The sequence below is a fragment of the Rhipicephalus sanguineus genome, chromosome 2 (genome assembly GCF_013339695.2).
Source record: "Rhipicephalus sanguineus isolate Rsan-2018 chromosome 2, BIME_Rsan_1.4, whole genome shotgun sequence".
In the NCBI taxonomy this organism is placed as follows: Eukaryota; Metazoa; Arthropoda; class Arachnida; order Ixodida; family Ixodidae; genus Rhipicephalus; species Rhipicephalus sanguineus.
In genome coordinates this window covers 179,833,611-179,845,723 of record NC_051177.1, presented here as the reverse complement: position 1 = coordinate 179,845,723, position 12,113 = coordinate 179,833,611, and the positions used below count along the sequence as shown (strand labels likewise).

The window sequence follows — 12,113 nt, the reverse complement described above, 5'->3', positions numbered from 1 at the left end:
TTTTTATGCGCCGCTTCGGTCGCTGTTCCGCTTTTTTCTATGAATATGCGGAGTTTCCTCAAGTAGTCCAACGCATCTGTGGCCGACACGGACTCGTCGCGATCTTCGGGTGCTACCGTGACATCGTCGTCCATGTCATCGCTGCAATCCTTTAAGGCCCAATTGCATGCACGCGAGTTTTGAGCGACGGCCGACAGGATTTGCTGTCGCGGAGGGCCATCCATCGCCTTCGCTTGTCGCAGGGGTGCAATCGCGAAACGATGCTATTTCCGATTCCACACGGCTGGCTGATCGCGCTGATAACGCGGACGGACCGTCGTTCTGACCACTGGCCAAGCGCGAAAAGCACGAAAGGCATTGGAATCTGAAATAAAATCGTTCCGCGATAGCATCCCAGGTTTCTGGAAAGCCAGAAAACATCGCTTGTCGCCCGGAAGTGAGCATGACGATATCCAACAACATGGCAGCATCTCTGACCCTTGCTTCGGTTGCAATTTGCTCGTGATGCTTCCAATCGGCGCGTACTTCAAGGAATGCAAGTTATAGACTACCTTATTTACAGCCCCATCTCACGCGGAGAGCGAGGCAGCGGCCGTATTTTGTCGTTATTTATGATCGACGGTTCGTTTTGATGTTTCGGTGGTAGCTTGCTGCATTGGTGGTAGCTTGCTGCAATGTCAACATCGTCGTCGTGTGAGGTAGCCCTTCTCCCTGCGAAGCAACGATGTGAGGCGCTGCGGCTTTTCTTAAACGTTCTATGACAGCAAGAGGAAACGTTGTCGAGATGCGCCTCGTGGACTAACCCCAACATAACGCAGTTTGCAAAGTGCGACGTAGCGTAGGCAGCGTACGCTTCCGGGCGCCCCGTGGGATCACAGCAGATACTACTGCCGCGGTTAAACACAAGATTGCGGAAAAAGGAAGTCCCGAAACGCTTTTATGGCATCTTTATCTCAAACAAGACAATTATAAATTTGGCATGTTGTCATTCATCTACTCTGTAATTCTTTTTCGTAATTTGCCTGCGTGCGCGCAATAGTTTTCAATCGAGCAGCGCGACGGAGCCCGTTTGTCGCAGTCGCCTTCGCTCGAAAGTCGCGTGCTATGCATGCGGTTGGGCCGGTTGGGCCTTTACAAAACCTGATGCGTTGTCGCCTCCGCAACGAAGGGAAAAAAAAAAAAGTTCTCTGCCCGCGTCTTTCTCCTCCCGTGCCATCTCAGGTTTCAGCGGGAGGGCGTCCGCTCTTCGCGCTGCGTCGTCTGCTACCTTACAGCTCCGACTGCCATGACCGATACACTGAAATCTAAGAATCCTCGCATTTCGGGATATAAGTTCGTAGTACTGAGGTGTTGTTAAGATTACACGGGAATTAAATAACGATCGTTATTCTGATATGTTCGTTATTCTGAAGTTCATAGTAGTGAAATATTTTTACATTGAAACTATAAGCAGTCGGCACGGGATTTCTTAAAAGTTCGTTAATTTGAAATGTTCGTTAATGTGGTGTTCGTTGTAACGAGATTTGACTGTACAGCCACTTACCACAATCATTGTTCACATCTTTCATCCTATGACCTGGCGCTCTTTGGCCATCAAATGGCCCTTGTGCCATGAAACACCGTATGTCATTATCATCATTATAAGTGGCCCATACAAAGTGTTAATAGGTACTATTAATCAGCTCATGTCCTCTCTGGTTGTTCATATTCACTGTCTTCATTTTATTCTCGCTGGTTTCCTCATCCGAATAGCATGAACCAACTCGCCTATCAGGCTACGTTATTGAAAGTACTATTAAATTAACATTGATGGTTGCAGAAGAGGGAATCGATGACATGTGGCAATGAAAGGACTGTATGAAAAATGCCTTTTGTCTGCAGGTGCGGCTCGTTGTGCACGACTTCTACGAGAGTCTGTTCCCAACACCATCACAGTTTGAACTGCCAGCAGAGTACCGGAATCGGTTTCTGTACGTTCGGGAACTGCATGCCTGGCGTGCCGAGCGCAACTGGGTGCATGCTGTCACCTATATTGCATTCGGCGTCCTAGTCGCTTTCACAGCAGTCACATTCTGCAATGCCCTGGTGAGTGCTTGGTTCAACTTGGTCACCCATGGTTGTCATTAATGTGTCGAGTTTGGCGCTAGTTAAAAAACGTTAACTTCTGTGTATACAGTCGAAGCCGGTTGTATAAAACCCATGTATACAGAATTGACCTCCTATATTGAGCAATTCTTTTTAACACAGTAAAAATACAGTGAGAGTACATAGCAAAAGTTATGAATAACTGAAACAAAAGTAGCAGTAGCTGCCGTTTCACATGGCTTAAAAGTGCCCCCAGAAGTTGGCTTTTCTATGTGGCAGTGGGGAAGGCTGCCAACATGCCTGAAAAATGGCTTAGCCTGACAACAAACGTGCTCCTAAAGCACGTTGCTAAAGTGTGCCACCTCTCTCAATTCATTTACAGCGGAGCAACCGAAAATCTTGCCGATCAGACAACACCTGCATCATCTGAAGATACCACTCTTCTGTCTGCTGGTAAGGTTGACCACAGTATATTTTGTTGGTTCTTTCACCTCTGATTGCCGCCTCTTGTTTGCTTGCTTATTTTCTGCATTGGCATTCATGTTGTATTTCAAACTAGTACACTCAGTGAATCACTGTATAATTGAAAAGGTCTGCACAGGTTCTGATTGATGGTTTGTTGTTCTCAGTATTTTTACATTAGGTGGCCACAGACTTATTCCAGGCACAAGGGCACGAATTTTATCCCTCTGTGCATTCTGTAGAACGAAATATTCAGATGAAGTTTTTCTTGAAAGGATATCATTCTATGAAGTGAATATACGCAAATTTAGCATGCGTACAGTTAATATGGATCATACTTTATTTTTGCATCTTTTGAAGGGATGCTGGAAATGTTTGGCTACAATGTCTCTTTACCAGTGCTTGCTCAAACACATTGTTGTCTGCACTGAACAGCATGAGGCAATGTGAAGCTTATCTAAATTCTCAACTGTTTGACTAGGGCAGGTAACAGGGGTTTACTCAGCCTTGTAGAGCTAGTGGGCTGCTTTGCTCCAACTGTGAGGCTTTTACAGATCTGCTTGTCATTTCTCGTATTGTTTACTGAAGTGTCCACTATCTTTATCCGAGACAGAGAAGTGCCATGCAGTCCTCACTATTTATTGCACCACATGACAGTACATTAGGTAGGTGCCTGTCCACATGCTTTGAGATGTAATGATAGAACTGCTGAGATTACAGTATTTACAGAAAGAAATGTACGTACTGCTTACAGTTGTTGGTTGTCAGAAGTGCACTATAAAAGGGTGTACAGTTTTTAATAGGTAGGTGAAAGTGGAGCTGTCATCTGTTTACTAGTGTCTGTGATACATGTAACCTCTACGAAAGCTCTGCATATAAATCCCGAATTCTCGTGCTCTTTCGATTCACAAAGGGTGCCATTTATAAGCCATTTCTCTTGTACTTGATTTCCTCTGGCCACTGCTTAGAAAAAGCATTTTTAAGTTCATTTGTGATCAGTACCATAAAGTATAGAGTGTCCTGCAAAAATTACTTGAGGGAACTTTATTATGCCTTCAAGTAGAATCTGCACTTTAGGCGGTCTAGCTGACTTAGGATTTGTGGGGTTCGTACTTACTAATTGTATTTTCTTAAAGTTTAACTTTCTTGCTTCAAATTACTGTGATTTTGCATACTGTATTGATCTTATGCAACAAAATATTGAGTTACAACTGCGACAATTTACTGTAATTATGCATGTGCACAGGACTTTATTGGCATCATCCATTAAGAAGAGCACAATTTTTTTAAAGTTCAGTAAGATTAGTGCAATGAGTAATGCTAGAAAAATATTTGAAGCCACAAGCACAAACATTTGATTATTCTATGTCTCTCATCAATTCTTTGCATGCTAGCTGAATAATTGCATTTCCAGAGTTTACGCTAGTAATTTCTCTAGGCAACTGTGTGCTCTAAAGGAATGTGCTGATTATTGGTCAATGCAGGCGGATCTTTCGGACACTGCAGGCGTATCGGAGCTTCTCGAAGCCGAAGGCTGCCAGGGAGGCAGTCACCAGCAGAGCCCACATCACAAAGATGGCGTAGGTGTCTTCGAAGGTCAGGGTGACGCGGTTGCTGTCACGTCGGCAGTGGTCCCAGTTGCCCAGCATCTGGGCAATCCAGCGATCCATGATGCCCATCTCACGAAGCCACACCAGTCTGCACCGAAAAAAAAAACGCAGCTCAGAATGGCTGTAGCATCTCCGCTTGTTGGTAGTGGACACTAAGTGTCCACTGTTAAAAGGAAGTACCGGATTAGTATTTCAGGACTCATAACAGCTCCACATCGATGTGAAGGCTGTGGGCAATCATTCTTTTCACCACAATACCTCAAAGAGACGTGTCTCATCTAGCAGCTCATATAGTGATTGCATCCATTAGTTACATTGAACCTGCTGGAGTAGCATAGGAGGTAAGGTATCACGCTGCTAAGCTCGAAGATGTGGGTTCGATTTCCAGTCATGGTGGGCACGTTTCGATGGGGGCGAAGTGAACGTTAAAGAACCCCAGTTGGTGAAAATTAATACCGAGTCTGCCACTATGCCGTGCCTCATGACCATATCATGTTTTAGGCATGAAAAACTCCAGATGTTGTTGTTAGTGTGTTACTATTATTACCTATGTCACCTAATTTTTATGGTTCTTAGATGGTGCTTCTACATGGTTGAGGGTAATGAATGGGAGGAGAATGAAGGAAAGTGAACAGGAAAGCACTGTTGGAGGGAAAAATAAACAGTGTAGCACAGTAAATTCAAAGCTATTCTGAATGTATGGCTTCTACTGAATCTGTAAAGTTGATGATGATGTTTCAGATACCAACTCTAACATGTTTCCTTTAAAACTGTGGTGTTCTGTATACTTGCTCGCTGTGCGAGTCCAAGGCAACAACAATACGTCATTAAACTTCTCATATCTGGGTCCTGTTCTGTACTGAAAGTTAAGCTTAATTTCGTGGTGCCAAGGTTCTGTGAACTTTAGTGCTCAGTCATATGCGTTATGAACAGGAAAATAGTAAAATTGTTTAAAAGACAATACGTTACATCACCAACGTGGCAGCTACCTCCTGAAAAATTGTTTTATGTAGTCTGGGGATAACTTAAGATGTGCCACCTAATTATGCTTGCTGATTTTTATAATGTTGTTATGGAAGCAAATTATCTTAAATTTGGTTACAATCATATAAAAGGAGAGGACATGTACCAGCGGCAATTGAAATGTTTAAAATCATTACCATGGTCATTAGGCATTCTGGCTGACGCTTCCAGGGCTAGACGAATGGCCAAAAAAAAACGTATATGAACGGATGACCGCTTGTTAATAGTTAAATTAGTTGTTTAATTGGTAGCATAATGTGGAAGATGTTGACTTGGCCCCCACCCGCGGCACATTACTTTTCATCCACTTTCATTATTTCTATCTCTTAATTTAAACATGCCAATTAATATTTTCTATGCTTTATTTAGCTTTATTGTTGTATGGCTGTAACAGACAAAGTTTTGGATTGCTTGATAACCTTTGAGCTTCATTTCAAATTCAAACTGAGGGCAAGTGCACTTTTGTTTTGTGCACAAAGTGCATACTGAATCCTTATGTTGTCAGTGGGCATAGCGTTGTATGGCAATGTCCAAAAAGCAGTTGGATACGTATGGGCTAGGAAAAAAAGAACTGTCAACTCGAGGTACATTGACAAAGCTCAAATTTGAGGGCAACAGTTAATGATAGGAGTTGAACAGGGAATGTTGCTGAGTCAGCATTTATACGAGACTTGTCTTCAGCAGGGCACAGCTGTCTTGTCATGTAATAGTTTGCTCACTTTCGACAAGTGCAAAACTTTTGCAGAGTATTATGTTGGGCAAGTTGGTGCATAGCTAAACAAAGTAATGTGGCCCAATGTAATATATAACTCCAGGAAAGTATGAGTAGACACAACAAGTGCCAGATTGTTGAGCAAAAATTTGGCTTGGTAGGAAAGAAGACTGAGCAATATGCCAGTGACGATTTTCACATCAAGTTCTCGGAGAACTTCCGTGTGATGTTTGACCGGAGGATGCAACAACAGTCACTGAAGGCTGGGTAATATAGCGACCTTTGTAAAAGATCCGAGCTGCTGGCAACTTCGCACGTATGTTGTTTGGCAGCATGATGTGATTCTCTTTGTGCCCCCGACAATCCAGAGATGTAGATGGCCAGTGCGGGACCTTATTTTTGTCCCTGAGGGTGTTGCAGTTTAAGCCAAAGATTTAGACAGCCCATATAGTCAGATGAAACGATGATGAAACGGGAAACAGCGCGGTAAACGACGACAAAGAAGGATCACACACACCACACCACACGAAGCGCTGACTGACAACTGAATTTTATTCGGGCGAAAAGTATATAAATACACTTTTAGGCGCACCACGTCACAAACAAAATGACACAAACAAAGCATGAAAAAGCACAGAGACACAAAAAAACACAGAAACCTTGGTCATCGCCACATGGTGCATCGTGACTGGAAGGCGTGAGCGGTTCAGTTGGTACGGTTAGCCGATAAATACGAAATTTCTTTGTCAGATAGTAAAACAGATGGACTACTGACACACTTTTCTTTTAACAAATGAAATGTGATGCGCTTCGATAATCTCTCTTGTCATTTGATTTTGGTTCCTAGCTAACACGTCACAATTCTCAAACTTAGGGCGACAACCACATTGCTTACAATGAATACCCAAATGGCCACTAACGGAACTGGTCACGTTGTTGTTATGCTCACGAAGTCTATCATTTAAACACCGGCCAGTCTGGCCGATGTAGAATCTGCCGCATGACAGGGGAATGTGGTAGACGACGTTACTTATACATGACACGAAAGGTGACTTGTGTTGTTTACTACAGCCGATACTGTCATCGGGGGTGCTGTTGACGCGGTTACACATTTTTGACAACTTGTTAGGTGCACTCAAAACTACTCTAACATTGACCCGCTGACCAATCCGCTTCAAATTGTGTGATACTTTATGCAAGTAAGGTAAAACAGTGAGTTTTTTACCTTGCGCATGTCTAACGTTAGTATCACTTGCACGTGCCGAGGGGTTACAAACGTTTATTTCCTTAAAAAGCTTTTGTGCTACCGAAGCACAACCCCTCGGCACGTGCAAGTGATACTGACGTTAGACATGCGCAAGGTAAAAAACTCACTGTTTTACCTTACTTGCATAAAGTATCACACAATTTGAAGCGGATTGGTCAGCGGGTCAATGTTAGAGTAGTTTTGAGTGCACCTAACAAGTTGTCAAAAATGTGTAACCGCGTCAACAGCACCCCCGATGACAGTATCGGCTGTAGTAAACAACACAAGTCACCTTTCGTGTCATGTATAAGTAACGTCGTCTACCACATTCCCCTGTCATGCGGCAGATTCTACATCGGCCAGACTGGCCGGTGTTTAAATGATAGACTTCGTGAGCATAACAACAACGTGACCAGTTCCGTTAGTGGCCATTTGGGTATTCATTGTAAGCAATGTGGTTGTCGCCCTAAGTTTGAGAATTGTGACGTGTTAGCTAGGAACCAAAATCAAATGACAAGAGAGATTATCGAAGCGCATCACATTTCATTGTTAAAAGAAAAGTGTGTCAGTAGTCCATCTGTTTTACTATCTGACAAAGAAATTTCGTATTTATCGGCTAACCGTACCAACTGAACCGCTCACGCCTTCCAGTCACGATGCACCATGTGGCGATGACCAAGGTTTCTGTGTTTTTTTGTGTCTCTGTGCTTTTTCATGCTTTGTTTGTGTCATTTTGTTTGTGACGTGGTGCGCCTAAAAGTGTATTTATATACTTTTCGCACGAATAAAATTCAGTTGTCAGTCAGCGCTTCGTGTGGTGTGGTGTGTGTGATCCTTCTTTGTCGTCGTTTACTGCGCTGTTTCCCGTTTCATCATGCTTTACCAACTAGCCAACAAGTTGACCTTACTACATATAGTCAGCCTGGCAGTCTCGGCTAGTGTAGTCTGTATATTTTTTTTGACAATGACTGCACTTGTCGAGGAACTAGTCGTGATCACCTTGTGTTACCTGGGGCATTACACCTGTGAACACTACAGGACTCGGTGAAGGTGCGGCGTCCTGTTGTTGGCTCCTGATTAGTCGGTGTTCCTTGGACATGTTGCTCAAATTGGAGTGTGGTAAAACCTTGACAGATGACTGTACACCTTAATTGATGAAGTTTTCTTTGTGAACTTCTCTGGGTTTCACTAATCATGGCTGCTTGGTGTTACTCTATAATTGATTAGGTAACACTTAAATTTAAAAGAGAAATAAAATATAGGAAATCTGGCACAATCATACATCACTTCCGTTGGGCCACTTACAGTCAGCTAAGTGACTTACAGGCAAGGACTTCTGGTTTGCATTCACAGCTCGTACTTAACTTCCTTCTGGTCTACCTTTCGTAGCCTAGCAGAGAAAGGTATAAGCAAAATTGATTGATTGATTGATTGCTTTATTTCGTCACAGTACAGTGTAACAGGAGGCGGAGGGAAAAGCCGTAATGACGGCTTGAGGGATCCTCCGCCCCCTTTGTGAACAATGGCAGCAGCTGAAAGGACATCACAGTATCATACACTTTTTATACATAGCTTATACAACAAAGAAACCTGCTGCAATCTTCTGCACCCAAATAATTGCTACATTGCTTATACAGCAAAAAGAGCCGTTAATTCAGCGACACTTAAATGAGACACATCTGAGACAAATTCAGTCATAAATAGACACTTTTAACTGAGCATTGCTTATGCTCCGCTCCGCACAGATATAGCGGCCCAAGCCAGTGCGTAGAACTTCATAGATTTCGCATTTTTGACAAGCGCGTCTTGTTAAGACGCGGTCAGCTTGGCTGCAAACCGACAGCGAAACCAAGTGGTCGCACCTTCATGCTCCGCTCAAGTGACTTGACAAGCGGAGCGTTCTACGTTCCGCTGCTTGCATGATCGTTCCGCGCACACGCACTACAGTTCCTTTTATGCATTTGTGTGTAAATAGCTAGTATATATGTGGCGTTTTTTTCGAAATGGGCTAAATCCAGAAACCGAAACTAGCTCAAATATTGCTCCATTGGCAAGTACATTCTCTCAACTTTCCTCTAAAAGAGAGATCGGAACGAAATGAGTCAAATACCAACAGCTACGTGTGCTCACAGATCCCGTTTCAAAACGAAATTGGGCCAGATCCATGCGCTGTATGGATCGAAATGAGTCAAATCCAGTATGCCGATAGTGGAGCGCTTCGGCGATCACGTGATTCGGCGAACGTGGATGTCTCCGTGTGATTTCCCGCCTAGCCTGACTACTCTGCCATTTTTCTGGGTGTTTGTGCAAGTTTTTTTTTTTTTGCCCTTTCGGAGCTGGATTATCATGGATTCTGATGGAAGTGAAGAGATCGGCGAGAGATCGGTCCCGAGACGTCGACGACATCGTGAACAGAAGCAAAGTCGACGCCGACGAAGCAAGAATGTGCCACTGCCCGAATTTCAATAAAGTTTTTTCAAGAAAACCGCACTGAATTCCATGTCTCAATTCGAAATGAGCCAAATCCAAGGTTATCATGCTAATAATGGTGAAATCCGCTGCACATTTTTTAATTGATTGTGGCCAGAAACTTCCCCTAGCCGACATGTAAAACATATCACAGAATAGCTTTGACAGCGTTGTATTTAGTTTGCATAGCAAATTTTTGCCGTTTTCTCAAATTCTCTTTGGATGGATTTGACCCATTTCGAAAAAAAACGCCTCATATGCAGTTCTGACCGGAGCAGATCGCAAACACTCAGCTAAAAGTGCGTAATGATAGCCAACATTGTGGACCTGAAACCCCATCACAGTAAAAAGCTGGATGATGCCCTCGATGACACATTGTGTCATGCATGTCTCATTCTTGAATGACTTCATACATCCACGGAATGGGCAAGGGCAAGCAACTACTGATACCGATATCATTCTCCATGCCTCAGCTAGTTTGCCTTCAGACTTGTAGCTTTGCTCATGCTTCACACTTATCGCCTTGCACATCGCCCCAAATTTTCAGCAGTGCATTGCAAAGTTCTCTAGGTTGGTGGTTGTTTGCACTTGTGTTTATGCTGTCCTTACATGTCTTCAAATTTTTGTTTGTACATTTGCATTTTCCCTGATGTTTTCTAGTGTGTCTAGTCGCACAAATGGCTTTGTTGTAGTAATAATTTTTCGCGTTTGTTGCATAACCTGGCTTATACGTTTCTTAGCAGTGCATAATGAAGAGCCTACCATTACAAGGAAGCGGCCAGGGATTTTGACTATACCTCGGAACATTCTGACGGCAACCTATTTTGCTCTTTGTGAAGAAATTATGAGAGAGAGACATGATTCAGTGCACAGCTTGTTTCAAGTAGCAGCTGTATGTTACCATTGGTTCTAGTGAGAGGAAAATGGTGACAGTGAAGTGGCTTGCTGGTTGCACAAGGCAGCTTTTAAAAAAAGATGCCATTTCTCTCTACAACCTATCTAAGTATATTCGTTTATGCTAGTTTGGTATGGAGAACCACCACTGGCCAGTAAACACCACAGCATTTCACTTGTGCTGCACCAAAGTGTAGTACTGCCATCCCGTAGTGAGGCCACTGCACTGGCATGATATTACAGACAACAGACAGACACATGCCTGTGTCAAGATTTGCTTTTACTTGATGTGTGCAGCCAAGAAGTGGTCACGAGCATGCACTTTTCCTGCATTCTCCATTACATTATCTCGCATGCCAGTGCCTAGTTGGACATTAATAGCTCAAGATTAAGGATTAATTCGCGAACACGCTATGGCGGCAGTTAAACCATCGAAAAATTCTTTCCTCCTCCCACTCAGCCATGTGTCATGGAGCTGCTATTGTCTCGCAAAATTCCAGTGCTGGCCGCCCATTCTACCATGTTACGAGGATGTATAGTGTGAAGTAGAAACAACAGTACTACAAGAGAAAAGGATAAGTGCTTACTTCAAACTCTCTTGATGCCTCTGTCGTTCTGTTGTGTCCAGTTTGCACTATATAATTATATAACATATTAGATTCGTGCTGGCTTTGACATACCCATCCAGGTTACCAAAGGCAATGAACATTTATTGAAGTACTTAATCTGTCTTTTTCTGTGTGCATGTACCCTAGCAAAACAATATAGTAGAAAGGCTTTTGATGTATTATTTCAATTATTGTCTACCAATAAGCTTACTCGTCATAAAAGTGTCCCGTGGGTGTGTCGGCCCAATAGGCCCACAGGTTTGCTCTTATGGACGGCAGGTACCTGCCATTTGGTGTATATAAGCTAAGATTCTGTTGATAGTTTTGCTAGGATAACTTATTGATATGTAAGATAATAAGAGGATGCCAAATTGTACTGCAATCTTTGATTATTGTGATCACTGGAACTTGCTGCAGAACCAAGCAGTCTGTGATGATTTAAGAAATAACAAAAAGAAAGCAGCTTCTTTGTCAATACTTAACGTATATCTGCGATAGCTGGAAAGTTATACTTTCCAAAGAAATTTTCACGTGTAAAACTGTGATAAAGTGAGCCCTTTCTGCATTGAGCGGTGATGTGAGAGTGTGCATAGTATTTTGTGTCAGAATGTCATTGCATTTGTGTGTCAGTGCAGGCGGCATTTATTACATGATGTTGCTCAACAGAACTTGTTGCTGGGCCAGATGTTACATAATATTTTAGGAAATATACAGGACAACATAGACACAGACGAAAAGCAATGAGACATCTTTGCCTGTGTTGTGCTGTTTTTTTTTTTCTAAGCATTGCACAATTTATATAGTGCGGTCCACTGTTAAGGGTAACTGTAAGCACAGAGCACATGCAAATATTCCTTTTCTCGCAAGCTTAGGGGGATGTCTGGCTGTCTTACTAATCGTCCACTTGCAGTTTGTGTACATACTGCCATGCAGTGTATGGCTTGTGACAAGCTCACGAAGTCTTTCTTCTGGGCTGTTACAGTGATTTTGTAGCACCCACTATG

General features: G+C 43.0%; 2 protein-coding genes across 2 annotated transcripts in view; one reads left to right on the top strand and one right to left on the bottom strand.

The window, feature by feature from the left end:
- LOC119383888 (N-acetylglucosamine-1-phosphotransferase subunits alpha/beta) overlaps positions 1-4,261 on the top strand; it is a 68,182-nt gene extending 63,921 nt beyond the window's left edge. Inside the window, exons 22-24 of the mRNA XM_037652160.2 lie at positions 1,882-2,085; positions 2,468-2,538; positions 4,032-4,261. Coding sequence (XP_037508088.1) covers positions 1,882-2,085; positions 2,468-2,515 — 252 coding nt within the window. The 3' untranslated portion in view covers positions 2,516-2,538; positions 4,032-4,261. The remainder of the gene's footprint in view (positions 1-1,881; positions 2,086-2,467; positions 2,539-4,031) is intronic.
- LOC119381402 (uncharacterized) overlaps positions 3,547-12,113 on the bottom strand; it is a 130,227-nt gene continuing 121,660 nt past the window's right edge. The window contains exon 11 of the mRNA XM_049412988.1: positions 3,547-4,245. Coding sequence (XP_049268945.1) covers positions 4,023-4,245 — 223 coding nt within the window. The 3' untranslated portion in view covers positions 3,547-4,022. The remainder of the gene's footprint in view (positions 4,246-12,113) is intronic.